The sequence below is a fragment of the Macrotis lagotis genome, chromosome X, assembly GCF_037893015.1.
Source record: "Macrotis lagotis isolate mMagLag1 chromosome X, bilby.v1.9.chrom.fasta, whole genome shotgun sequence".
NCBI classification, from domain to species: Eukaryota; Metazoa; Chordata; class Mammalia; order Peramelemorphia; family Peramelidae; genus Macrotis; species Macrotis lagotis.
This window is the reverse complement of record NC_133666.1, coordinates 46,503,827-46,531,805: the sequence shown is the minus strand read 5'-3', so window position 1 is coordinate 46,531,805 and position 27,979 is coordinate 46,503,827. Positions and strand designations below refer to the sequence as shown.

At 43.8% G+C, this 27,979-nt stretch overlaps 1 protein-coding gene across 3 annotated transcripts in view; it reads right to left on the bottom strand.

Annotated features, from left to right (window-relative positions):
• Positions 1-27,979, bottom strand: part of ZNF185 (zinc finger protein 185 with LIM domain) — a 48,176-nt gene that overhangs the window by 5,570 nt on the left and 14,627 nt on the right. For 2 of the 3 annotated variants that reach the window (XM_074202679.1, XM_074202681.1), the window contains exons 2-15: positions 25,086-25,138; positions 23,900-24,020; positions 23,167-23,235; positions 21,478-21,516; positions 20,302-20,376; positions 19,070-19,156; positions 18,551-18,619; positions 16,920-17,003; positions 16,632-16,712; positions 15,587-15,664; positions 14,920-15,012; positions 10,227-10,319; positions 7,924-8,022; positions 1,549-1,698 (exon numbers count right to left, since the gene is read on the bottom strand). In XM_074202679.1, coding sequence (XP_074058780.1) covers positions 1,549-1,698; positions 7,924-8,022; positions 10,227-10,319; positions 14,920-15,012; positions 15,587-15,664; positions 16,632-16,712; positions 16,920-17,003; positions 18,551-18,619; positions 19,070-19,156; positions 20,302-20,376; positions 21,478-21,516; positions 23,167-23,235; positions 23,900-24,020; positions 25,086-25,113 — 1,166 coding nt within the window. In that variant the 5' untranslated portion in view covers positions 25,114-25,138. The remainder of the gene's footprint in view (positions 1-1,548; positions 1,699-7,923; positions 8,023-10,226; positions 10,320-14,919; positions 15,013-15,586; positions 15,665-16,631; positions 16,713-16,919; positions 17,004-18,550; positions 18,620-19,069; positions 19,157-20,301; positions 20,377-21,477; positions 21,517-23,166; positions 23,236-23,899; positions 24,021-25,085; positions 25,139-27,979) is intronic. The other variant, XM_074202680.1, reaches the window with a different exon arrangement.

The following is a 27,979-nucleotide window of genomic DNA, read 5'->3' as shown; positions in this document are numbered from 1 at the left end:
TCTAGTCCCCCCTTTCTTTGTTGAGCCTGGGCCCTTGCAAATGATGATGCTTGTCCTTTGTTTTTGAAGACTATGAAAAGCCAAGACAAGCACATGATCTGAATTTGAGTGAGGTGGTGCTGTTCTGTCACCAGGCTCACTTTCTCCTTCAGAGTTATCTGGGTCCAGTGACCAGAGACAAATTGGGATGACTGGAGATAACCCTGGATGCAAGGCTTGCCCCAGGTCACAAAGCTAGTAAGTGCCTGAGACTGGATTTGAACTCAGGTCATCTTGACTCCAAGGCCACAGCACTACCTAGGTGTCCACTCTTGTTTTTTTTTTTTTAGTTTTTTCAAGGCAAACGGGGTTAAGCGGCTTGCCCAAGGCCACACAGCTAGGTAATTATTAAGTGTCTGAGACTGGATTTGAACCCAGGTACTCCTGACTCCAGGGCCGGTGCTTTATCCACTGCGCCACCTAGCTGCCCCTAGGTGTCCACTCTTGCAAATACTTTGAAGCTGAATGACTGAGGATGAATTCCTCAACAACATTATCTGATGATAATGTTAAACAGTGGTATAATGTCCTTTCATCCCATTTGGTAGGATTCACATTCTTTTTCTCACAAACCCAACTTTCTACCACAGGCAGTAATATTTTTTGGTTCTCCATTTTAACACCATGTCTTATGTATCTTATCACTTGATCCTGTTTCAAAAATTTCAATTTTTCTGCTTTTCCTTAAGTTATACTTCCTGCAAGACTGAAGCCTGGCTCTGGTCTCAGCAGTACTAGGGATTCATGTTCTTCCCCTTCAAGGCCTTACCCCACAGATATTACTTTCTCTCTATCCCCTCTACTCCCTGACACAGACTTGATGGTGTTCACTTTGATGAGCATGGAAAGGACATTAGCTGTATAGCCAGAAAAACTAGGTATAAATACCATCTCTAGGGGCGGCTAGGTGGCGTAGTGGATAAAGCACCGGCCCTGGAGTCAGGAGTACCTGGGTTCAAATCTGCTCTCAGACACTTAATAATTACCTAGCTGTGTGGACTTGGGCAAGCTGCTTAACCCCGTTTGCCTTGCAAAAACCTAAAAATTAAATAAATAAACAAACAAACAAACAAATAAACAAACAAATAAATAAATGCCATCTCTGACACTAAGCACCTGTGATATTGGGCAAATCAGTTAGTCTCTCTGGGCTTCAGTTTCTTTGTCTGCACAGTGAGGAGGTTGGACAAAATGGTCTCTGGGGTCCTTTCTAGCTCTACTCCTTTGATGTTATGAGCTTCCCAAATGACCTGCCCCATCCATTACCCTCGGCAGATCTCTCTGGGCTCTGGGTCCTGTAGCTACCCAAGGCCCACCATAAAAATCCAATGAGACTCTTTCCTCCTTTGCTTCTGTGGGTCATATGAGAAGAACAGTACCATAGAAAGGAAGTACAACTACATCTAGGGTGGGAAGAAGCAAGTCCTTAGAGAAGATTTTTTGCTTAAAAGCACCCAAAACCTACATTTCAGTGATCTTTTAGTTCACCAGTCTTGTTTTATCTCTTACCTTTTGGGGCCAGTCTCTTGGCTGCTCAGGGCCAGCTGTTTGGCAGCATCTGGAGTGTTGTAGCGAACATTTGCATCTGAGTGGGTACCTCCTTTGGCTCCAGCATATTTAGTATTTTTCCATCCAGCCTCCTCATAAACAGGGAAAGAGCTAGGAAAGAAGGAAACCATCCATTGAACTCATTCCCCACACTACATTGAAATGAATTTAAGATTGAGTTTACAAGCTAAAACCACTATTTTCATAGTTTTAGAGTGCATGGGCTTTCAGGGAATCCCCTCTTTTTGCCACTATTCATTTTGCTGATCAAATGAATAGAGTCCCTAATGCTTCAGGCTAACCTCCCCCTGTTCAGATGTCATCATGTCATTCATGCGGGACAGTTTCCTAACTGGTCAGTGGAGCTGATAGAGGATGGTGCAACTCTAAGAACAGAACAGGATGTGAGATCCAAAGGGACCTCTGAGACCATTTAGACTAGCCCAGTCATTGTACAGATGAGAAAACAGAGTGCCAGAAAAGGGAAGGAATTTGGCCCAAAAGTCCACAGGTAGTGGACTGAAGAACTCATGTAGGTTAATTGTAATTCAGTTGTTTCAGTGGTGTTCAACCCTACATGACTCCATTTGGGATTTTCTTGGCTAAGATAATGGAGTTGTTTGTCATTTCCTTCTCCAGCTTATTTTACAGACAAGGAAACTGAAGCAAACTGGGTTAAGTGACTTGCCTAGAGTCACACAGCTAGTAAGTGACTGAATTCACATTTGAACTCGGGTCTTTCTGACTCCAAGCCTGGTGCAGCACCACCTAGTTGTATCTAGGTTAACTTCTACCCTAAAAATAATCCCTTTGCCAAAGCAGTTGAATGGGATCAGAATCCCTCACATATACCCAAGTAGTTAGATGGAATAAATTTTGTGATGAATTTTATTATTTTTTCTAGCTCTATAAATAATTTTTTGGCAGTTTGATTGGTATGACACTGAATAAGTAATTTAATTTAGGAGAATTGTCATTTTTATTATATTAGCTTGGCCTAACCATGAGGAACTGACATTTTCCCAATTGTTTAGGTTTAGCTTTATTTGTGTGGAAAGTGTTTTATAATTGTGTTCAAATAGTTTCTGACTTTGTCTTGGAAGGTAGATAGATTCTCAAGTATTTTATGTTGTCTACAGTTACTTTAAATGGAATTCTCTTTCTCTTGCTGCTGGACTTTGTTGGTAATATATAGAAATGTTGATTTATGTGAGTTTATTTTATATCCTTCAATTTTACTAAAGTTGCTAATTGTTTCAAGGAGTTTTTTAGTTGATTTTCTAGGGTTCTCTAGGTATACCATCATAGCATCTACAGAGAATGAGAGAGTTCTGTTTCCTCATTGCCTATCCAAATTCCTTCCATTTCTTTTTCTTCTCTTATTGCAAAAGTTAACATTTCTGATACAATATCGAATAATAGTGATAATGGGCAGCCTTGTTTCACTCCTGATCTTGTTGGGAATGTCTCTAGTTTGTTCCCATTATATATAATGCTTGCTGCTAGGAAAGCCAGCTCTCAATCAGTGATCCCCTCATAGATGATGCTAAGCTACTTCATCTCTGAGGCTCAGTTTCTTCTTTTTCTCATTCTGTCTTCCTCATAAGGTCTATTTTTGAATCAGATGAGATCACCTCTCCACTACCTTTGAAAAACTGACTTTTAGAATGACAAATTTAGTTTAATCCACTCCTTCTACAACATTCCCAGCAAGTGGTTATCTAGCTTTTGCTCAAAGGCCTCCAGGGAAGGGAAAGCCTCTTAGGGCATGGGGGAATTTTTACTTCTCCCAAACCTAGATGAATCTCTCTATAACTTCTATCCATTGCTCTTAATTGTACTTCTGGGTGTAAATTGGAACAGTTCTTGAGATCCCTTGACACCATCTGGATGGGGAGCATCAGCAATACCTTTGCTGGGACTCATCTTTTACGTAGGATCCAAGGCAGGTGGAAGAAGAAGGGAATTGGGGAAGGGACCCCTGGGCAGCCTCCCTCTGCTAGCACAGCGACCTTAGCCTTGGACTGCTTTTACCATGGAGGTTCCAACTCACAGACTTGGAAGGAGCCTTGGGCTTCCTACCCTTACTTCTGCCCCTAAATCTCTGTGTATCCTGGTCAAATCACTTATATATCCCCTCTTTGGACCTCAATTTCATCTTCTGTAAAATGGGGATTAGCTTAAATGATCTTGAAAGTTCTCAAAGTTCTCAAAATGGATGCTCCAAATGGATAAGGCCTCCCCAGCCTGTTCCTTATCTGTAGAATGGGGGAGTTAGACTAGACAACCTCCAAGATATTACATATTCTATGGGCTGATCAGGTAGATTGGCAGAGTAGAAAGAGCACTAGACTTGAAGTTGGAAAACCTGGTTAGAATCCCAACTCTGTCACAAACTTTGTGTCCCTAGGCAAGTCACTTCCCCTCTCTGGGTCTCAGTTTCTTCATTTGTAAAATAAGAGAGTAGGAATAGAGGGTATCTAATACTTTTTCTGACTCTTACGCAAAGGATCTAAAATGAATTATATCCTTTGGGGGAAAGAACCACGCATGAGAAGTCTGAGTCACTTCTGCTTATGTACTACCTCAAAGACTCTGGACAGGTCTCTTGTCCTTTCTGGACCTCAGTCTTCCCAGCTATAAAATGGGGATTGAGGGTGAAGGTGGGACCAGGTGGTCTTAATAAATGTCTTAAATATCTTTTCCTTAATTCTTTCATCCCTTGAATCCCCTTTACACTGAATGAAGAGTTCCTAATTTAGAGTCCACGAATTTGTTGTTGTTTTAAATAATTTGTCATCCTAGGCTTCGTCAGACTGTCACAAGGGGCTAGGACATAACAAAGGCCGGGGAGCCCTGTATCAAAATACAGGATTGTTGCGCAATTCCAATTCTTTTATGAGAAAACAGTGCCATCTAGTGTCCAGAAGAATGCCTTACATCAACTAATGCAACATGGCAGCAAAAGGGGCATTCCTCATGCTGGAGGAATTGTCTATATTGGTGGTCCATCTCCAAGGGGAGGCTAGCCTAGATATTCTAGAGCCCTGCCTTTAGTGCTGTCCATTTCTCTCTGTCTCTCTTTTACTCTCTGTCTGTCTCTCTCTCTCTCTTTCCCTTTCTCCCTCTTCCTCTCGCCTTCTCTCCCTTCAATCATCTCTATTTCCTGCATTGTCTCTCCTTTTACACAATCAGCAGCTCTGGACTCATTGGTACAAAAAAGGACCTCTCATTCCTGATGACCGCTTCTTCTCTCAAAGGTGGCATAGTTCATAGGAAGCAGTGACAAAGGAATATCAGGATATAAGACTAGGAGATGGAAGTTGTTGAGTCTAGGCCCAGCTCTGCCATTTAAGTCTGGGTAAACTTGGACAAGTCTCTTTCTTTCTCTGGGCCTCAGTCTTCCCATCTGTAAAATGAGGAATTGGACTTCCAGTTCATGATGATAAGTCTGTTTGGTCCCAGGTCAAAAGAGAAGGTAGTGGCGAATGTGGAGAAGACCCTGCACCTAGAATATCCTCCCTTTTCCTCTTGGCCTCCTTCTTAGACAAAGCCTTTCCTCAACCCCTCCATTCTCCTGCCCTCTCCCTCTCTAACTTCCTTGGTATTATTCTGGAGATCCTTAAAGAAAATACTTAGCTATCTCTCCCAATAGAGTAGCAGTTCCTTGAGATCATTTTTTATGCTGTGTGACACCTAGGGAACCTTTGACAAATACTCGAGGAGACAAGTGCTGAATTTGGCGGCTTCCAAACCAGGTTCTGCTAGACTGGCAGTATGTCACTACATGCTGTGGCAATGCCATAGCTGTATTAGGAGTCAGATGACCAGGCTTTGATTTTCAGCTCTAGCCCTTACTGCCTGTGTGACCTTGGGTAAATCACTTCTACTCTCTGGCCTCTGGTTTCATTATCTGTAAAAGGGAAACCAGGTTAACGTGACTTCCAAGGTCCTTTCAAGATATATATCTATTGAGTATTGTGTCTTACATTTGTGGAACCTTGACTAAATTTTCTTAACCTCTCTGGGCCTCAGTGAACTTTTCTAGGCTAGATTACATCTGAAGTTCCTTGGAGCTCTACAGAGATGATTCTATCTTGCCCTTCCCCTCCAACAGAGGCCAGTCTTGATAAGCCCTCCTTGTTTACCTCCTGGATTCAGATGGCATAGTATTACCTACACTGGCTGAAATTCCATATTTCTGTTCAGTTTTGGTATCGGGGAGGCAGAAGCATACCTGCAACTACAGAAACAAAAATCCTCTGAGTCTACTCCTCTCACTTGGTCTCATTTTGTATGTGGGGAACACTAAGACCCAGAGAAGAGGGACTTAGTCATAGGCACACATCTGGGGGAGTCTAGCTCTGGAGTCAGGAGGACCTGAGTTCAAATCCAGCCTCAGACACTTAATAATTACCTAGCTGTGTAGCCTTGGACAAGCCACTTAACCCCATTTGCCTTGCAAAAACTATAAAAGTACCCAAAAGAAATAAAAAAGAATTGATCATCTGCATCAATCATCTGCATTTGGGAGTAGTATAGTTTTTGCAAATGAATTTGTTTGAATGGTTGCATATCTCTATATATTTGTATTTATGTCTATGTATATATATATGTATATATATATATATATATATATATTTAACTAAAGAACATAGGATTTGAATCAAAAGGCTTGTATTTATTCAAATCCCAATTCCATACTTACTAGCTGTGTGATTGTGGATAAATCAGTTCCCTGGTCTAGTTTCAGTTTTCCTTATCTGTCTAGTGATGACAGTCTTACTTGCGTTTAGGCAGTTCAAAGCGTGGTTGTAAGGGGCCAATGGGACAATGAATACTAAATGATCTGTAAGACATAAGACACTCAAACCATGTGAGTCAACTGATTTGAATTTAAGGGGCTAACTACTAAGGCTTTCTTAATAGTTGGAGATTGTTTGATCCAAATTCCTCATATTATAACTGAACTAAGGCTCAGAAAAGGAAAATTATTTGTCTAGGTATTCAGGAGTTCAATTCAGCAAGGATTCATATTAAGCACCTACTAGGTACAAATCACTGTCCTAGGTGGTAGTGATACAAAAACAAAAAGGAAAGAAAAAGAAACAGTCTCTTAGGGAGCTAACATTCTAGTGAGTGTCCCCATCAGGAATACAGATAAGGATTCCTGATTATCTCTACAGTGGTAAACTTAAAGGAATGAATCTCTAATAGTTAAATATCAGGCACTGTGACAAGTTAGGTTTGAGCTAGAATGGTTTTTTAATTCCTCAAATCACACCAGTAATAGCAATGCCAACTCTCACCCCCAGCTGCCTTATTGAGTTCGGTATTGAAAATTGGCTATTGGGGGCAGCTAGGTGGCGCAGTGGATAAAGCACCAGCCCTGGATTCAGGAGGGCCTGTGTACAAATCTGGTCACAGACACTTAATAATTATTTAGCTGTATGACCTTGGACAAGTCATTTAACCCCATTGCCTTGCAAAAACAAAAAAAAAATGGTTATTAATGGTAAACTGTGGAGAGGACATGGAGGAGGAGAATAACATGGCATGGGCAGTCATGTGATCTGTGTCATTAGCAGGAACTCCCAAATCAAAGAGACCCCAGATCACTTAATTGTATTAATAATCACATTATAGAATGACCTCATATCTGAGCAGAGCTGGCAAGCAGATCTCATCAAGTTGGATAGACCCAGGGAGGTCTAGATAGCAAGTTTTAGAGGGAGGACTTGAACCCAGGCCCTTCTGACTCCAAGTTCAGTGCCCTTTCTACCACATCCCATAAGCCACCAGGCTTCAACTGATTTTCCAGTTGAATCTGAAATGCTTTTCATGCTCTATAGCTCCTGGACTTCATGATGCATGGTGCGACCATAAATCATTGCTGCTGCAAATGCCTGAAAGAATAGTTTTCCTTCAGAAGAGAATGATGCCTGTACTGTATGGTTAGAAAATGAGAGCATCCTCACCGTTCTGCTGTCAATGGACCATGAAGAAAGTTGCCATTGTAACAGATATTCTGTCCTGATGCAATGAAAACAATTACAATGACAATAGACATATATATTATATATATATATATATATGTGTGTGTGTGTGTGTGTGTATACATATATATGTGTATATATATATATATATATATATATATATATACATACATATATACATATTTTTGCTCTGGGTTATAGTCCTGGTTATCCAGTAGTTTTATTCTATGACCTTGGGTAAGTCACTCGCCCTCTGTAAGCCTTTGTTTCTTCCAGAATAAAATAAGGACCCTGAACAGGCCAGACTCTACTGATGCATGGAGTCCTAGGACTCCCTTACCTTGGTTCTTTGGGTTTAACGTGTTTCTGTTTGTTGAAGCCCTCATAGAATCCTTCCTGATTATTGCTGATGAATTTTTCTCTGTTGCTGAGGCCAGATCTGCATGGGAAGAGAAGCATGCTTGAGTCTTTTCAGCAGGCCTTGGGGTCATTGAAGCCTATGCTGAAGAACCAGGATGTCTGGGTTCTGGCAGCAGCTTCCATTTAGGCCTGTTGTGAAATTTGCAACACAACCCATAGTCTACTGTGGAAGGGCAGAAACTCGGGAGCCAAGGAAACCAATTGAAGAGCCCATGGATTTCTACTGCTTTTTGATCAAAGGTCTTTACGAAATCTGCTCTCCCAGTTCCTCTGCTGTGCCTGGACTGTTCCATGTGCTCCATCTCCCCTGCCATGAATGCTATTATATACTAAGGCTAGCATTTCCTAGGGAGAGGGCAAACTTATTTATTTTTTCTTAGAGGTGATCTCTACTTCATCCAGATCATTTTGTGAACCAGTGGAGGCATGATTACTTTCACTTGACCAGGTCAAAGGCAAAGGACTCATTAAGAAAGCTCAGGGCTCTGCATCTGGTCTCCCCTAACCACAAGTACCCACTGTTAAGGCATTAAACTTGAGAAGTTAGAGATTGAGTTCCTTGTGGCAGCATTCATGAAGTATCTCAGTTTTCCCACCTGGAAACTGGGGGTCATGCTAGAAGAGAATCTGACCACATGGAAATTGCAAAGCCAGATTTAGGCTCTATATCAAGTCAGGAGAGATGTTAGGGCTGGATAAAGAGAATCATCTGCTTTGAGATGATAATGAAACTCATAGGAACTGATGAGGTTACCAAGTGAAAAATAGTAGACAGTATGAGAACCCAGAGCAGAGCCTTGGAGAATACTCAGAAGGAAGGATGAGATACAGATGCTGAGCCAGCCAGGGAGAACAAGAAGGTGAACCTTCATTTCTCCAGCGAACCCAAGTGTACTTTTGAAGCACAACCCTTAGTGGACTGTTTCCCTCACTTCTGTAAGGAACACCAAGATGAGTTCCCAGAGACCAGCTCAGAGCAATGGGCATGGTGCAGAGTAACCCTGAAGCTGGGCTTGAATTTAGGATAACCTAGAAGGGACAGAGGATGCCCCACAAGCCTCAATACCTGTTGGAATCATAAGGGAGATACTTGACTTCTTTTCCTTCTTTGGGAATGCCCTCTCTAGTGCTGGAAATTTTACTTTCCTCATACCCCAAGGAATTTATAGAGAGGAGACAATTTGCTTTCTTTTGGGAAGCATCTGCTACTTTTGCATGGGCAATCATTCTTCCCCAAGGAACTCAAGAGTCCCTCAGCCTTTGTTTTTAAATTATCAGTCATCTCCTTCTACACACACACACACACACACACACACACACACACACACACACATAACAAATAATACCACTGAAGTTTCAAAAGCAGAGGGCATGAGGTGGCTAGGTGGTGCAGTGGATAGAGTACTGGCCCTGGAGTCAGGAGTCCCTGAGTTCAAATCTGGCCTCAGACACTTAATAATTACCTAGCTGTGTGGCCTTGGGCAAGCCACTTAACCCCATTGCCTTGAAAAATCTTAAAAAAAAAAAAGAAAAGCAGAGGACACAACATCTGGCAGCATATATCCCACTCCCCAACTGCAGTGTGTTTGCTACAGATCTTTTCCAAAAGTCTCAGTGATCCTCTTAGACAAGTCTACTCTGTTAGAGGAGCAGAGATAAACATCAGGGCCCATCTATCTATTTTACACTGGAAGAAACTGAGGCCCATAAAAGATGACTTGCCCAAGATCACAGTGCAAGTGAGTGGCAGAGCCAGGAGTAGAGCCTTGGGCCCTGGGCCTTTCCCACTCCTCCTCAATTGTCTTCTAGGGGAAAAAAATGACTCCTTGAAAAAAATGTACTTGAAAGTGAGAACTTCACGGAGAATCTCTCAAGCAGAACCAGCATTGTCTTTAGCCTGGAGCTGCACCTGCTATAGGAACAGAACTGTGTGCTGCTAGGCCTCTCTCACCACTCTTGGGGCAGAGGGGCCACCAGGGAAGGAATCCAGCAGAATCTGGAGAGGTTCAACTGTCTCTTTTCCTGATAAACCCTCCCCATTTCTCCATACAAACATGTGCACCCACGTGTGTGTACGCATGAGGCAAGGAGCAGGCAATGGTCAGCAGCAAAATGGCTGACATGCAGGAGGCACATCAGAGGACAGACATGGGCCTTTGCTGGACTCTCTGGCTCCTTTATGAGTGCCAGCTCAGAGCCTCTGCCCAGGCAGCAGCATTTTACCTTTTCGTTTTGTTCTCCAGGGAAAGGTCAAGAAGGGCGGTTGCCACTTTGGAATCACAGCTTGGCGCAGTGTGAGTTTCTCTTCTCTTCTCACTAAGGAATAAAGAGAAAGTTTTATTCAACCCCCTTTCAATCTATCACAAATTAGGAATCACTGAGGACCACAAAGCATAGATTCAGGACTGGAAGGAATCTCAGAGGTCACAGAGGTCTCAGAGACCCAAGGAGTTAAAGGGACTTGTGCAAGATCACATAGGAAGTAAGAGTCAGAGTTAGGATTCACACCCAGGTGTTTGATCTCTAAATCCAGTGCTCTTTCCATTGCACTCATGTGTCTTTCCAATCTGCTTTGAAAACATGGTATGGGGCAAAAGCATGGGTCCAGAGTCAAATCCTGCCTCTGATTCTTTTTTCACTTGTGTAGCCTTGGAAAGTTGCTTCATCACCCTTGACCCCATTTCCTAGTCTGAAAAAAGAAGGGGTTGGACTAGATGATCTCTGCAGTCTTTTCCAGGTCTCTGGATTTCTGCTTCCAGAATTTCTGGCTACTTTTGTCTTGCTCCTCACCCATCCTATGTCAAGGCTAGCCTTGAGAAATCAACTCTTTTTTTTTTTCCATACTGACTTTTCATAAATGTTCCTTTCTGAGTGTGGCTCCAACTAGTTGCTCTACTCAGAAGACTAAGAGAAGTCAGTGCTATCATTAAGGCAATAGAAAATCCAATTACCTCTCTATTTTTACCCTGTGAAAACCACTCATTAGTAAAGTGAATGCTGGGTCTGCAGTCAGGGGAAACTGGGTTCAAATTATGGTGCGGCCTGGATGACTTCAATGACCTTGAATAAGTCACTTCCCTTCTCTGAGCCTCAGTTTTCTCATCTATAAAATGGGGATAAGAATATCTATACTACAAACCTCTTCGAGTTGTTCTGAGGAAAGAACCTTATAAATTCTTGAGAGAGAGTCATTCTTGATTATTCACATTGGTCCTTTTCACTCTATACTGTCTTTTTTTTTTTAAAAAAAGGTTACTGATGATGATGATAACATCCCCACTAAAGCTACTCCAATTACTCCCTTCTTTTACAGGCACACTTCACTCTAGTGTAGACAATTTGTTGTGCCCTGGTCAAATTTGTGTAAAATTTGGTTATTATTCATTAATATTGGTTATTATTACAGAAGAAATAGAAAAAATGTGGGAAACCTTTAAGAGGCATATCTTTGCCAAATGATACCTTTCTAATAAAATAATGTAATGATGCTAAGACTAAGAAGTCAAACTCTTTAACTATTGCATAGAGCCAAAGATGTCCAGCATCTGAAATCACCATGGAGATTGGGGGAATTCTCAAGAGGCTTCATCCTCCTGGAGAGAACAGTTAGCATTTTCCCTAGACACATGTCAACATAACTATTTGGAATAACTGAACTTTCCATACAGTTTCTGAGAATGGACTGTCTGGAGGCAGCATTTGGAAGTATCCCTAAATTCAGCATTCCCTGTATTTTCTGGACATGAAGATTCTCAGGACTTGGTGGGGGAAGAATGTGTCAGCCAGAGAAATAATGCACCTGCCTGATTTCTAATCACAACTGGTTCTTTCCAGGATTTTCTGATAGATCATCAGGGGGTCCCCCAGCTATCTGGGGCTGACTTGCAACAGGGGCCCCTTGTCTCTTCTCTGACCTAGGTTCCAATCACGTTTTCAAAGGAACCCTGATAAGGCAGAGGACCTCCAGGTAGAGGAGGCTGACATGGATGGGGAGGGGACCAGAAACCCTGTCATAGAAGAGCCTGAGGAAAGGTTAAAGAGGATATTTAACATAGAGAAGGGAAAACCTTGAAAGAACATGAGAGTTCTCTTGGAACTTTCCAGTTGAGCTCAAGAAGGCAGAATTAGAATCAACTGGTCGAAATTTGAGGAGAATGAATTTCAGCTCAACAGAGGGCATGGTTGCTTGGTCATTCATTAGACCTGTTCACCAAAGGAACAGGCTGTTTTATAGAATGGCGATATGCCCATCCCTGTGATTATTCTAACAGAGGTTGAATGACCACTTTATTAAGGATGTGGTAGAAGATATTTCTGCATTAGGAAGCTAGATTAAGGCACTTTCAAGGTCCCATAGATTCTATGATGCTTGATCTCACCCTTTTTCAAAATCACTACCAAGATGGCCTAAACCTTAGAAGTAGGCAGGTGGAAGGGAAGAATGAGCCTTTTGCAAGATAGAGGCAACATAGGCATTGAATTGGGAGTCAGAAAACATGATTGCACTACTGGTTTGGCCCTCAAATAGCTGTGTGATCTTAAATGACCACTGTCCTTCTCTGGGTCCCATTTTTTTTTTACTCAAACATATAGTATAGACCTGCCTCTGGCTCAGCCAGTTCTACCTATTACTATCTGAGTCTAGAGACAGTTTTCTATCTCTATGGCAACAGCTCGACAGTAGCTGCTGGGACTTATCAGGCGACCACAGCTCGATAAAAACATCTATTGAGCCCATCCGGCTCCCTCTGCTCTGATTCTTTCCTTGTCACGTAGCCGCCAGGTTTTAATGTGGCTTCCCTGCTGGGGTGAGAACAGGCTGGCCATTCGACAAGAACATCTTGGTCTGCTTGGCAATTACGCTTATTTTTGGAAATGAATAAATTGGCTTTCTGGACCACATCAGCCATATCTGAGTCATTTCCCCAGAGCCTGATCCTTAGTGGGGGAGCTCAGGAAATTAAGTCTCTCTGCCTATCATGCTGAGGGGCCAGCCTCTGCACTAAAGATGAACCTACCAGGGGTCCAACAGGCTTGGTTAAGCTTTCCTCAACACTATCACCCCTTTGTGGGCCTCTCTCATCTTGTTCCCCTTCTTGATTTTTCTTTTTTTTATATGTGAAGGTGGGTAAAGGCAAAGGAACATGTCTGTTTATATGTTTATATATCTACATGGGTAGATGAGGGGGGCTGTTAGGAATGGACCATGAGTACATAAGTATATGTGTGTGTGTGAGGAGGGTTAAGAGGTATCAGCATGGTAACTAGGGGAACCCAGAAGAGTCACAGGAGTGAGGGGAAAAGGAGAAGTATGCCATATATAAATGTATGGCTATTTAAGCATGTGAATGTAACACATGACTAGAGAATTAAAGGGGAAGGGAGAGTGACGATTATTGCTGGAAGATGTAAAGTCAACCATTATTTAGGTGTGGCAATAGTAACTGACCCCAAGCCTTTGTTATATGGAGGGAAATTGTTATGTGGGGAACCCAGTCTTCCCCTTTGTAAGGGTTTTGGTTGTACTTCACCAAAGCACTGACCTTCTGGGAAGAGAACGGGATAATTGTGGTGCTTTTGACTTTCCCCTTCCCCCACTCCTCCCAGACACCTTGTGTACTATGATTGTGCTTGTCACCCCAAAGGTAGGATCAGCTCATCCAAAGGATGAGTCTACAATGACATGGTAACTTAGAATCGGCCTAGCTGCATATTTCCATAGAGGATCAATGGGAGATCCTGTCCTGGTCCCCTAGGATCCTGTTTGAGAACGTCTGGTGTTCCAGTTCTACCAGCAGAGGTGTGTGCAAACCCTCAGTTTTCCTCTGGCACCCTGGAGGGTGTGCTATCAACTATCCAGAGGCTTAAGAAATAGTTGTGTTTCAGAAATAGACTATGTCTTCTAGGCTGGGGCCCAGCAATGGGGGTCCACTTATATTAGAATGACAATCTTTCCAGTGCTACTTAATGTGCAGGTGGGTTCCCTCCCCTAAGCCACCTACAATACCACTGCACATCTTTGAATGAATTTCATGGCCAGTGAAAGCAAACAAAGAAACCATGGACTCTCTCTTTTGACAGATCAGGTACAGGTAGTCCTTATGGGATGGGCAGCTACTGCTGATGGAGGATGGAAGCTGCCCTAGGGGAGCTTTCAGCAGTATAAGGTGGGCTACTGGATGGTTTGAGGCTAACCCCATCACAACAGAAGGGAGACCATTGCAAGAAGATATACCTATAACCTGTCACCTATAACCTATAACCTATATCACTGATCTTGTATTGTCAGGGTAGAGGGGGTTACCTAGGTCAGGTTCATCATGGATAGCATCTGAGCTGGAATAGCTTGGCCAGAACAAACCCAGTCTTAATTAGAGTTCGGGTAAGTCTTGAAATTGGGCCCCAGGGCTGGGTTGGACCCTCAAATCAAGGAAACTAAAGCCAAGAGTCAGTTGAAAATATGGTAGGCCAGAAGACCTGGGACTGGGGAGGGGACAGAATAGGGGAGAGCTCCTGGTGGCCAAGCCTTTTAAGTCTAAGTACCTGGCCGAGGTTAAAAAGGCTCAGGACAAGAAGGTCCAGTCTGGTTCTCTGACCCCACCCTTGGCAGAACCTGCAAGGTACAAGGAGGGATAATAACATCTCAGGGTAGCCATGGGCATCAATCAGAAAGGACATATAGGAGGAGAGTATAGGGAGTCCTGGATGCAGAAGGACACCCCTGATACCATGTCCTGCTCTCAAATGATACCGAACAGTTGGTGATTCTGGGGACAATAACAACTGCCTTTCTAACCACACCATGCTGGACCCGCTTCATTTTCTTTGATCCCTAAAAACACTCTGGGAAGGGAAGGGAGGCACAACGTACATTGCTATTTTCATTTTAGATAAACAAACAGAACAATGCTTTTACCTCATCTCTTGGTGTCTGGGAGATGAAAAGACACTCACGGACTCATTTCTAGCCCATTCTGGGTACCTTGCTTTTTCTTTGCCTGAAACTGAACTATAAGAGAGAGAAAAAGGCAGAATCATATACCTTTAACAAGTCCACATCCATATGCTGTTGGAATAGGACTTGTTCGAAGCCTGGCTAACCCCTAAACCATTGGGAAGTGCTGAGGAGGGCACAGAGGACAGGAATGGGGAAGAGATAAAGAAACCCCTCTGGAGAGTCAGAGACAGCTCTGCAAGGAAGGGCCATGCGAGAGAAGAAAAATCTTTTTGAAAATCATTCTGAATTTCAATTTTTCTTTTTCATTATGAATTTAGCAAATGCCGACAAATGCTAACATTTCAATGTACAAAGAACCAAAAAGAGAAATGTATCAACTGTGTACAGATTTTCTATTGTGTACAGATTTTCAAAAAGTGTATAACAATGTAACACAATAGTAGCGAAACTGTCAGAGAGAGTGGAAGGTTCCAGAAGCATTTAGGAAACTCTCTTCTCTAAGGTGATAGAGATGAAGGAGGAGAGGTAGAGAGTTAAGGCTGCTGCCTCAGCAAGAGATGGAAGGAGAGCCCATTACTCTTAGGAACATTGAGGTTGGCAGGGGAGATCAGGGCAAAGTGTATACCGGTTAATGCCAATAACATATTTGGGAATAGGTGTCATCTGACTCCTCTCAGAAGAATCTTCATCCTCTTCATTAACCCTTCAAGACAGTAACACAAAGATATTCTCAGTAAGAAATGCGAGGGGTCACTGTACTAGTTATCCCATTTACCTCATTCTCTTTAAAGCCAAAGGCTAACCCAGAAGCAACCCCCACATCCCATTCTGGGCTCTCAGAAGGCACCCTCTTCTTTCTTGCCATACTTCTTTGGATGGGGAAGAGGCTGGTCAGAGCTCCGCATGCTGGAGCTCTTTGTTCCTCTAGGAACTGAAGGCTTAGTTAATTCATTCACCCATTTCACTATCCCCACCCTCATCAAGGGCGGTCCCTTTCCTCATCCTCTTCCAACCATCTGCTTCAGAATTGTAGAAATGGCTTCCTAGCCTCCACTCTTCTAACACAAGAGGCTTGCCTAAGCTGGCTCCAATTTACTTCAAGGTTTTGTGAAGCCCTTTATGGACATTAGTCAATCCATCAGTGAGCATTTATGAAATCCGTATGTGCTTATTTGCCCTAAGGTAGGTGCTATCATAAGCTCCGTTTTTAAAAAGAGGAAACCAAGCTTCTTGCCTCCAAGGAAGTCGATCTCCCTCAACACTCTGTCTTCCCAGGAGAAAATGAGAAAATGATATTTTCTGAGAAGGCAAAATGGTTGACAGTTCCTCCATTCAAGTGTCTTTGAATCTTTGGTCAAAAGATGCAGCATCCCCATTTTTTTTCCCATGGAAAATTGAAGGGAACCTAGATCTGTCTGTGACTTTCAGTCCTACAGCCCTTCAGGTTTAGCCTTGGTCTGAGAGAAGGGCTCCAGACCCGCCTCCTGAGGCTCTCCCAGTTTGGGAGACTCCACCCATAGAGCAGCAACAACTGCCGCTCTCCTGGGTCTTCTCTGCTCTAGGAGAGCTCTCCTGGCCCACCTCACTAGTAGGGGAGGAGAGCCCAGAGAAGACCTTCTCCTTGACCCAAGGAGAAAAGTGCTAGCTAGAACCCTGCAGCAAAACCTTACCTGCTAAGCCTAAAAGGAAGTGTTAAGTCCGGGGCAGAATTCCTGGAGGGAGGATACAAAGATGACCTCTTAGGTGTTGATCTGTAGGGTCACAAAATAAGATATTTGATACAGGCCTGACAATTCCTTTATCACCCCCAGATCAAATTCCAATGCACCAAAGGGAGCAATAATGTTGCACCCTTTAAGTCATCCCCATCCCACCTCCCAGTCTCTACCCACTGGTCCCTTTCTTTTCCCCATCTCCATCCACTCCAGCCTCCTTCTCCTCTTAGAATATACACTTACTCTGGGGTCTTCTTGACAGCGGAGAGCACATAGGAGTGTCCCCAGGTGGTGGATTTCTGAAGCACACTTCTTGAAGCTTCAGTTCTAGAAGGGCAAGAAATGGGGAGGCTGAGCAGGAGGCAAGGTCAGAGGCCATGGCCCTGACTACATGTACCTCCATCTCCCCATCCACTCCCAAGGGGACACGTAGCAGGTTCTCTCAGCCTGCCCTCCTGGCTTCTGGCTGCAAGCTGTCTGACTTTCAGCAAGATTTGTGTACTGGGTGGCTTGTATGAAGGAGCAGGCTTGTCCTGATGTTCTGTCTACTACTACCAGCCTAGTCCTGTTTCAGTCAGGGAAGCAGGGAGAAGGGACTTCTCACCTCTATACTTGCTAAGAGTTCAACTCTTCCGAAGGGGGGAAACTATTTGGTTCCTGAGGGACATCTCCACCACTTGAGTTCAAATGACCCTTTAAGAATTACCTCTGTCCTTCCAACCATCACCACACCAGACAGGGAGGACAGGGGTTGTTACAGATAAGGAAACTGAAGCTTCAGGAGGTAAGCTGACTGGCCTCAGACCCACACAGATAAGAACAGAAGCCTGGGCTCCCTCTTAGAACTTCAGACTCCCAGTTCAGGAATTCTTTCCTACCACACTGAGTTACCTCTCAATCACATTAGTGTCTGGATAAAATCAGCTTCATTAGATGGGAAATTATTTAGGGGCATGGGGAATGAAAACGGAGAACAAGAGAGCCTGTATAAAGGACCCCCTGTCCATTGTCCTTTCCATCATTCCTATCATCTTCCCTTTCTATCAACCCGATTATGTTTACACATTAGTGATACAATGAGTAGGGGGAACCTCCCCAGACTTGCAGTCCAAGGACCCTGGGTTAAATCTCATTCCTTCCTTTTACCTTTGGCAATTGCTTCCCAAACCTCTTTCCTCATCTGTGAAACAAGGTTATTTCCAAGCCCTAAATCAATTTCTGTAAGATTTGACAAGTTTTTTTTTTTAACAGGACTTGATTTCATTAGCAAAGGGTACTCTTAGTGAGTAAACACCCTCTCTCAGTGAAGAGTGGCACCTCTAGGCACCTTCCAGACTTGGAGTGTTTACCTCATGGCTGCCATTAGCATCTGGGATTCCCCAGAATGGATCCCTCCTGGCTTCTTCTAATTCACTTTACAATAAGCATTTGGATAAAATCAAGGCAATCCTAAGAATCTTAGCCCTCTTGGTTCAGTCAAATAAGTCCTGGTTAGTAAACGAGCCAGAGATGGAAGATGTAGAAGCAACAGGCAATAAGGGAATCTAAAGCTTGTGGGGTTTTGGTATGCCAGCCAGTTTCTCTACTTTTACAGAAGAGCAAGGTTAGGCCTGGGGAAGGTGACTTGGCCCAGATCACACAGGTAAGTAGGTAGGAGAGTTGCACTATAAAGCTGAGCTTCTCAAATCTTACCCCCAGCATCCAAGTACCATGTGCTGCCTAGATAAGAAAAAAATCCCTGTCCATCCCCAAAGGGGGCACTATGAGGTATGACACCCAGTGGCACCGATAGGATTTCCTGGGCTGCTTCAGAGAGGAAAGGAAGATGGGAAAGATATTCCTCAAACCTCCTTCATCCTTTCTAGGGATTGTACCTTTTTGGTTGTTCACAAACAGGAAGAAGAAAGGTTTCCTCATCCTCATCCATGGGGCTCTGTTTGATCCTGAGGGGTGTTTTACATGAGAAGAAAAAGACTAAGTTTTGCAGGCCAGCCTCTGGATAACAAACCGCTCTGTCTGGCATTCAAAAGCCTTCTGCAAACTACAACCTCACCTTATAGAGCTGAATTTATTTTACCTCATAAAGTGATCATAGATGATAATAAAAGATAATAATAATAATAGCTCACATTTATTAAGTGCATACTGTGAGTCAGGCACTGTGCTTTACAATGATCCCACTTGATCCTCACAACAACCCTATGAGGGAGGGACTATTACTATACCCTTTAAAGATACACATCTAAATGAGTGCAGAAACAGAATTAGAACCCAGTCCTCTGACCCTGGATGCACTGTTCATCATAACATATACTAAGCAGTGACCCCTAAGGTGTCTTCTAGTGCTGGCATATAAGAAAAAGAAAAGAGGGTCACTTCTGAAGAACACTCACGTCCTCTTGTAGTCATCAGGACTGGTTTTGTAGCTAGGAGCAGAGTGTTGGGGCAGGTTGATAGTGACTCTTTTCGGAATATTGGATCTGGGAAAGCAAAGTAAACTCAGTCAGCACCCCTAAGCTGCAGGCCTGTGGAGCTGTCCAGGGTCACAAACATCTTATCAGATCCATAAATAGATCTGAGAGTCTTTCCTGCTTTTCCTTTGCAGACTCAGCCAAGTCCACAGAGGAGGAGTACTCACAACAAGGCCCTCAGCTCAGGTTTTTGTGGGTGGAGATCATTTGAATCTGGGGAGTGGGGTGCAGGGTTGCCAAAGGTTGATTTCCCAAAGGCTAAGGATGAGACACCTCCCTAGGCAGACCCATTTTGGGGGTAGCACTTTGTAATCATAAAGTGCTAGAGAAACATGACCTCTTCTGCTTGTGGCTCCACTAATGGGCTTCAGGAGGCCACCTGGCTCCCTGGGTCAGATCTTTAAGCTCCTGCAGGCCTGAACCACGAAGATAAGGCAGCCTGTTTTTGGAGGACCAACCTTAGCTATGTTTGGACAGGCTCATCACCAAAAGGAGGGCTGCTAGTGGAGGAATTGGATGGGCCCTACCTTCTCTGTGAAGTTTCTATGTGAAGCCCTTCGGGCACAATTCTAGGGATGCTGGAAGAAGTCAATTAAAATGCTCAGAAGAGGATGCTCACTACAAGGAAGGGGCCCAGACTGAGCTCCAGCATCTAGTAGTGTCTGACACACAGTTGCTGCTTAATGAGTGCTCGTTGACTGACTGATTGATTGAGCAAGCTCCTCACAGCAACAGCCAGCAATGCCTGCGCTGGTGTCGTCATCCCTCTGGCCAGATCAGTTCACAACTCCACTGTTGTGATGAGACACCCAGTCTCAGAGTGTCTCCAAATCTATCTCAAGCCTATGCATGTGGAGGGGAAAGGGTGAAGAGAGAAGTTGGCTGAGGAATTCCTAAAATACAGTTAATTTGATTCCACCTAAATTCATTGGTACAGATTTTCTATAGGTCAGAATTAGCCATCTCCACCCAAAAATCTGTGGGCTGCTCCCCCCCTCCCATCACTGCACACCTAACAGTTGCTGAATGAACTGGGAAGCACCCCTCAGCAGGGCACACTGGAGGTCATGCTGGCCATGGGCAGCAAGACTACTTGGTACTCATAGTATGCACTCTTATTTGTGGCTTCTTCTAGTGCCTCCCACCAGACCAACCTTTTGGAACTTCCAAAAGTAACTGATTTCTGAGTCTTTGGAGTTGCGCTGTCCACGGGCTTGGTGAATATGCCCCTGTATGAACCCAAGGAAGAAACATCTCATTAGTGCCCAAGGTCACTTCGAGCAGCTGGCAGAACAAATCTAATGAAGGAGAGCAAGCTGACATGATCCCGGAGGTAGGCTGGGACAGGTTTGCCAGAAAAATAAAACCATTACAATGCCTTACAGAGGTGATAATTAGGCCTGCCTACTCACCAGGATTCTAGAGAGGGCATCTCTTCAAATTTGACCAAGCTCATATCAAATTAACCAAGAGAGAGCCTCCTTCCCTATGACATGGCATTTTGCCTAGCTAGACTAATCTCACAACCTCCTGGCTGTCACACTGCACTTTGGAGATGTTAGGTATATCTTGGATCCCTCCATCTCAGGGGTTTTACTTACAAAAGATCCCTCCCTGCCAGGTACTCACCACCCTGGAAGTGTCTGCTAAGGTCCCAGGTTGCAGCATAGTCTTTTTTTTTTTTTTACAAGGTCACACAGTTAAGTAAATATTAAGTGTCTGAGGCCACATTTGAACTCAGATCCTCTTGACTCCAGGGTCAGTACTCTATCCATCGTGCCACTTAACTGCCCCTAGCAGCATAGTCCTTTTTTTTTTTAGGTTTTTTTTAGTTTTTGCAAGACAATGGGGTGAAGTGACTTGCCCGAGGCCACACAGCCAGGTAATTATTAAGTGTCTGAGGCAGGATTTGAACTCAGGTCCTCCTGACTCCAGGGCTGGTGCTCTATCCACTGCGCCACCTAGCTGCCCCAGCATAGTCCTTCTTAACCAGCAATCTTGCTCCCAACTCCGGACTTGTTAGAAGCTGACCTTCTAAACCTCGGGGGAGCCTTCTGAGGCCCTCTTAGGTAGACCATTCTGAAATGGACCCTGTACAGATAAGGGCCCCAGTCAGGAGGTGTGTTACCCTCTTCTTAAGCTCCAAATGAACTGCTTCAAATTTGACCCGGTTGTTTCCTTTGCTTCAAAATCCCAGGAGGGAGGTTAGGAATGATTTTGCTAAGTATGCTATCAATTTCTAGGCTAGAGTCTATCACTGACCTTGGCAAGCGTCCAGAGTTCCCCCCAGTCCCCTATTGTTTTCAGCTCCTCTGCCTGTTAATACCCACCTGATAATGTACCCTGATGAAGACTTGGATGCTGGAGGCCTGCATAAGGAGGAAAAACAAGTCATGAGTTGCCAGTTTCAGCTTCATCAGGGAGGCCCAGCAAGGACAGTTAAAGACTTCAAAGGAGAAAAATGAAAGGAAATATGCAAGCCCTGTTCATAACTGACACCATTCTTGTTCAAGCACTGCTTCTTGGAATAGTGACCCTGCCTTCTGAGAAGGGAAAGTGATGGGAAAGTTGGGGAGCCACCTGGCACCAGGCAGTAGAGGATCTGGTCATCTGAGAGGCCTTGAGTAAAACACTAGTCTGCTCTGGGCCTCAGTGTTCTCCTCTGTAAAATCAAACTAACATATGCTAAGTATTGCTAAACAAAGTCGAACTGAACATTATAGTTAATTTCTGATCCTAGTTTCTTTTTTTTTAAGAGTGAAACATTTTTATTTGTTGTCTGCTGTCCCCAAGTCAAGGCAAGTACAATGTCTGTATGTTGGGAGACTCTCAGGACTCACAGCTGCTGCCCCTAGTTAATAATACATTTTTCTGACACCCTTCTAAGGAAATGTTAAGCACTTTGAAGATGTCTTGCAGGACAGCAGCCTTGCTACCATTTGTAACTGGCATACACCATGTGTGCCCCCAAGAGGTCGAAGGGTCTCATGTAAGAAGGCCAACTTTCAGGAGTGTGTAAGGATGGGGGCCTCTACAATTTCCAAAGTCTTTTTACATATCCCCTCATTTGATCTAATGAAGGAATGAAGGAATGAATGAGAAAGCATCTATTAAGTGCTTACTGTGAACTATGCTAAATGCTGGGGAGGCCAAAAGAAAAAGCAAGACAACCTCTTTCCCAGGGAGCTCATATTTCAATTGGGGAAGCAATGAATTAGAGAGCTCAGCTTCAGGGGGCATAGATGTTCAGTTCATTAGCAGGATAGATGGTAAGGTCCAGGAGTCCTTAGGATACACAAGTTGCTCAGATGACAGGCTCCAGGCATCTGGCCATAAAAACCTTCAATTTTACGAAAGTGGAAAACTGAGGCCCAAAGAAGAGAAACTAAGATCCAACGGCTACTAAATGGTAGAGCCAATTCTTTGTTTTTGCAAGGCAAATGGGGTTAAGTGGCTTGCTCAAGGCCAGACAGCTAAGTAATTATTAAGTGTCTGAGGTCGGATTTGAACTCAGGTCCTCCTGACTCCAGGGCTGGAGCTCTATCCACTGAGCTACCTAGCTGCCTCTAGAGCCAATTCTTTAATACAGTCTTCTACATGTCCAATTTCCTCCTTACATAGCTCATTTCCCTTTCAAAATCAAGACAACCAGTATAGGCTAACAGGGAAAATCTCCTAGCATGGAAAATCCTTCAATGCTTGTGACTGGTGACTGATCAAGTCCATTACTCTGGGTCTAACAATGGCAGGACAGAATTAACCATATTTCAGTGAGTTCGAATCTCTCACAATGCACAGAAATGCATTGACTAACACGGACAATCATGGAACTTCTCTTGTGGCATCTGACCCCACTGCCCAGAGGGCTCCCCAAAACATCCTTATCCCCTGCATTGCTACCATCTTTGTGTGGTGAGAAGTACTGAGCTAGATGAGAGGGTTACCCTCTATCTAGTGGGCCATGTCCCTGCCTCAGTGGAGAATGAGCAAAGCAGTTTGGAAAGGTGACTTCATCATACTTGCTCTGTTGGATCATGTGGAGATCTGAAGGTGGAACTGAAGGGCACTCCTTTTTGGTATGAAAATCCCTGTGGGAAAAGAAGTATAACTTTGGTGAGGGTCCTAGGCTATAATGTCCCCTTCAGAGCTAGTCCCCCAAAGGGGAAAGCATCCCCTTCCCATGTCCTCACTTCATGTTACTGACCCAAATCTGCTTCATATACCCAACCAGACTGCTCTCTCCCTAGTTGCCACCCTCTTCAACTAAGTGCTTCTGTCTGATATACCTGGTGATCTCTGGGGCACATTGATAGAAATCCTTCCTCCCTTGTTCTAGCTAATGGGTGAATGAGTGACAAAGAATGTGTGACCTGATGTAAGATGCCTGGCAACTCACCCACCATTAAGTCAAGAGGCAGGAAGCTAGCTAGGCTGACTACCTGAAACAAAGAGACAATGTCTCTAGCCACCAATAGGATAGGGAAAGGGGGTATTGAAGGACAGCCAGGGATAAGGAGCACAAGGAGTCAGTTGTGGGCATGCCTGAAGCTCTGTACCTCCCCCTCCTACTACCTTGGGCTCGGCATTGGCATACTAGTTAGGCCCCAGCACTTGGTCAAACCAGTCCCTCTCACCATCTCACATCAGGGTCCCTTTCCTTCCTTGCTCTTTTCCATCCCTTCCCTACTTCATGAAGGCCGCTGGGGATGCAGCACTGCAGTCAACAACCAGAAGTTTCTCAGGAGTACTTACACGCTCTGGCTTTCTTTCTCATTTGGTTTCTGAATCCAACTTTTGTCACTTTTTATGGTGGCTCGAATTTTCGGTTTTTTGATGGCATTTGTTCGTCCATCTTCTCCAGATTGAGGTTGTCCTATAAAGAAAGTACGGATCACTACTTTTGAAAGGTAAGTAAGTATATTGGGAGCAGGGAGAGGAGAAGCGACCATTGTTATGCTTAAGGATGAACTGGAAGAAGGTTCTTCAGTAGGCAAGGCTGATGAACCCATTTGTTTGGTGGGTCCTACTCATCTGTAAGATAACTAACCATCTGTTAGCTAAGGAAGGTCCTATGCCTGGGTCATCATCATCATTGGGGGTGAGGGAGACAATATTCAGTGATTCTAGATGGTAAATGTATCATCCTCCAAATGAACTGTACTCAGTTTTTTCAAATATTTCAAGTATTAGCCCTGCCCTCTGATGGGCACAAATGAATATAGAAAACCAAGGTTTGCTCAAACCAATGGTTTACAGTTGAAGACCAAGGTCTTCTTTCCTGTTTCTCAATTATATATGAGCTCAGTCTTTATCTGTGACAGATTTGTCCGCTGTCTACTCCAGGGGATAGAAATGGAGGCAGTTTTGCCCATATCCATTCAAGAGAATATCTGCCTAAGCACCATTTTAAAGCTCAAGAAAAAATGGCATAGAGTGGGCCGTGGTTCTAACCAAGTCTGCACAAGGAGTCATGGACAAAATTTTAGCAGCAGCATCACCACTCAGGACTCGAAGTCCTGAGCTATGCAAAGAGCTAGAGAGGGCAGTTAGGAAACCTGTTATCACAAGCATGATGATGCAGACAATGGAATTCCAGGGAATGAGTTAAATAGGCAGTTGTGCTTCGAAATCACCAAGGTACTCGTTTAGGAAATGGGTAAGAGCAGAGATGACCTGAGCAGGTCATGTATTGGAGGAGAGAAGAGCCCTACTGGAGCCAGGGGAAGGCCTCCTGGTCTGGGGCAGCCTTAGTGGAGAGAGACAAAGAATCCACAGGCTTCCTGGTCCGGTCATCAGCCTGGGAAGCTGGCCTACTTGAAGGACATGGAGTCCCAAGCCTAGTACTTCATTTTCAGCCCAACTCTCTTGACTGAAAGTTCTCAGGGAGCAAAAGAGAGGACCAGAAGATTGAAAGAAAGGCAGGACTCAAGAGACTTACCTCTGGAAGGTTTTCTGAAGGGCATCATATTGTCGTTGTGTATTCAAATGGTTCTGGAAGAAAAAAGATATGGTTGTTATAGCCAGTGGCAGAAGTTGGGTCAGTGCCCCAAATCCCAGCACTCCCAGAAAGTTCTGCCAGGCAGCAGTGGCTTCTTTTCTATATCTTTGAATAGTTAGATGAGGACAAATCCCACCTGCAATGACTCTCAGAAGCTTTGAGCAGCTGAATGTACCCAGCAAACTATCTTAATCCAACAAAATACCCCCCAAAATTAAAACAGTTCTTGTCCTCAAGGAATTTACATTTTGCCGGGAGGAGAGGGGAGCAGTGGCTTGCAAACAGTTCAGTCCATACATGATGATTGAGGGAGGAGGGAGAAAACACTAACCACTACAGAAAAGTCTTCAGGAGCCCAGCCTTGAAGGAAATCTCATGGAAAATCATGGGATAAAAGTTGGTGAGCTGGAGGACATCTTAGAGATCAGTTAATCCAACATCTTCATTTTACAGATGAGAAAAGTGAGGCCCAGAGAGATCAATTGGCTAGTCTGAAGTCACACACACACACACACACACATGAAATAAAAAGGATTTGAACCTAGTTCTGTTGGCTGAAAATCTACTCTCTGTCACTAATACAATGTAGCTAGAAAATATCTTTTCTCCTCCAGGCTCTTTGATTCTAGACTTAGGTTAGCCTTCAGAAATCATCCTGTCCATCCCCCTAGTATTACAGATAGGAAAACTGAGGTCCAGAGAGGTAAACTTAGGGTCAAGTGTCAAGTCAAGGCGGCAGCAAGTGTCAAGAATGATAGGAATTTTTTTCTTCTGCCAGATCCTAGCCTGGCATGAAGAACACCATCAGTATTGTGCCCCATAGAGATTGGAATAAGAATCAAGGATTCCAGAGGTTTCAGTTCTCAGTACCCTAGGAGCCTACAGAGGTTGGACTAGGGCCCAATGTGGTGGATTAAACTTGGAATTGGGCTGGATCTCAGGGGACTGGGACCTCTTTTGCTCCTGTCTTATTGAGAAGGGCAGCTTATTGAATGATAGTTCCACAGGCCAGGCCTCTAGGTACTTGAAGATAACTATCACACGATGACTGTGCCTTTCAGATCCAGTCATACCTTAATGATCCCCTTTCCTCCCCCGCAACTCATCTTTTCTTCAAGTCAAATATCTGTAGTTGTTCCAGATGATCTCAGCCAATCCCCTCATGCTTGGTTGCCCTCCTCTGGACAGTCTCCAACTCATCAATAGCCTGAGCACATTTACCCCAGACATGACATACCCAGGGCATTTCAAGATGGCAAGATCATCAGCTTGTGAGTTTTGCATCAGAACCTTTTTTTTAACACAGCCTAAGATTATGTGAGCTTTGGGGTTCATCTTTCCCAGTGCTTCCCCATATTTTGGGCAACCAGACCCCCCAATCCTTCCTAATTTAAAATGTTGAAGAATAGAACACAGGTCCCTGGAGAATTTTTTCTAAGGAGATATAGCCCTATGACTGTTCTTTGGATGCAGCCATTTCATGCTCTCCAAATTTATCTAACTGCAAAGGATTGTGTCCTAGCTCACATCTCTCCATACTATTCACACACAGAGCATGAACAACTTGGGTAATGCTTTGCTAAAACCTAGGAAAATTCATATTCACAGTCCTCTCCTCATCTATCGATCAGTTGGACAGTCTGTTACAATCTTTTTGTGAAGGAATCATGCTGGCTTTCTTTGATTAAACACTCTCTTTTCTAAACTTCATAAATTGTTCCCTTGATAAGATGTGTGAGATGTTTGTGAGGAATTGAAAACAAACCATTGGCCTAGGAGTCTTCTCTTATTTGGAATGTGGGACATTTGCTCTTCTCCAGTCTGGGGCTAACTTCTGTCCTTCAGAATATGGATAGAGGTGTGCTGATTACATCCCTAGTTCTTTCAGAACCTGGACATGTAGTTTTTCTGGGTCAAGTGACTTGCCCTCATCAAAATTCTTTCCTATTATCTGCCTACTTATCATGGTTGAAAGGTCTTTTTATTTTATGCTTTCCAATCCAGAGATCAAAGATACCTGGCAGAGAAAAGAGAATTAAAATGAGAGTTGAGTTGTGTTGCCTTCCCTTAGTCACTGATCCATTCCATCATACCACCAATTCTGTTCCTCAAGCAGCAGTGGTCCAAGGCCCTCTTTCATCTTCTTTTCCCCAAAGGAAAATTAATGAACCTAAGCCTTCAGAAAAAAATAGCAACCTATGTATAGTCAAGTCCTGGTGGGGTTGGGTAGCTGTTAGAGTCAGGGCTTGGTACTAGAATGACCATTACAGGTAGTGTCTTCATCTGTCCATTGCCCAAGAGATGAGACTGATGTGGGGGAGGGGAATGAACTCAGCCTTCTCTGCTTGGTTTCTGGAAGTTTTGGCCATTGAAAGGGTCACTGAATCTCAGCCTATTTGAATCAATGCTATGTGAACTTTAAAAGGCAGAGTGGTTATGATTTTCTAGAAGGATGCATGTTAAACAATAGGTTTCCTATCACTCATTGAATTCTATACTTATCTAAATTATTAGGTATTGCTATAGCTGGGGACAGTGAAAAGTCTACAGGATCTGAAATTAGAGGACCTGTGTCCAAATCCCAGTTTTGATCCTGATTATCTGTGTGACCTTGAGTGAATCACTTCTCTCTAGGCCTCAGTTTCCTTAATTGCAAAATGAGTGGATTTGACTTGATGGTCTGGGGCTCATTCCAGCTCTAGATTTATGATCCTATGATCCTCTAGGATGCTTAAAAATGCTTCTTCCCATCCTCGTTCCCCACTATAGTGGCCTGGGTACTGAGAAACAACATTTCAGATCTGACTCTGTCACTCCTTAATCAGGTGACTGGC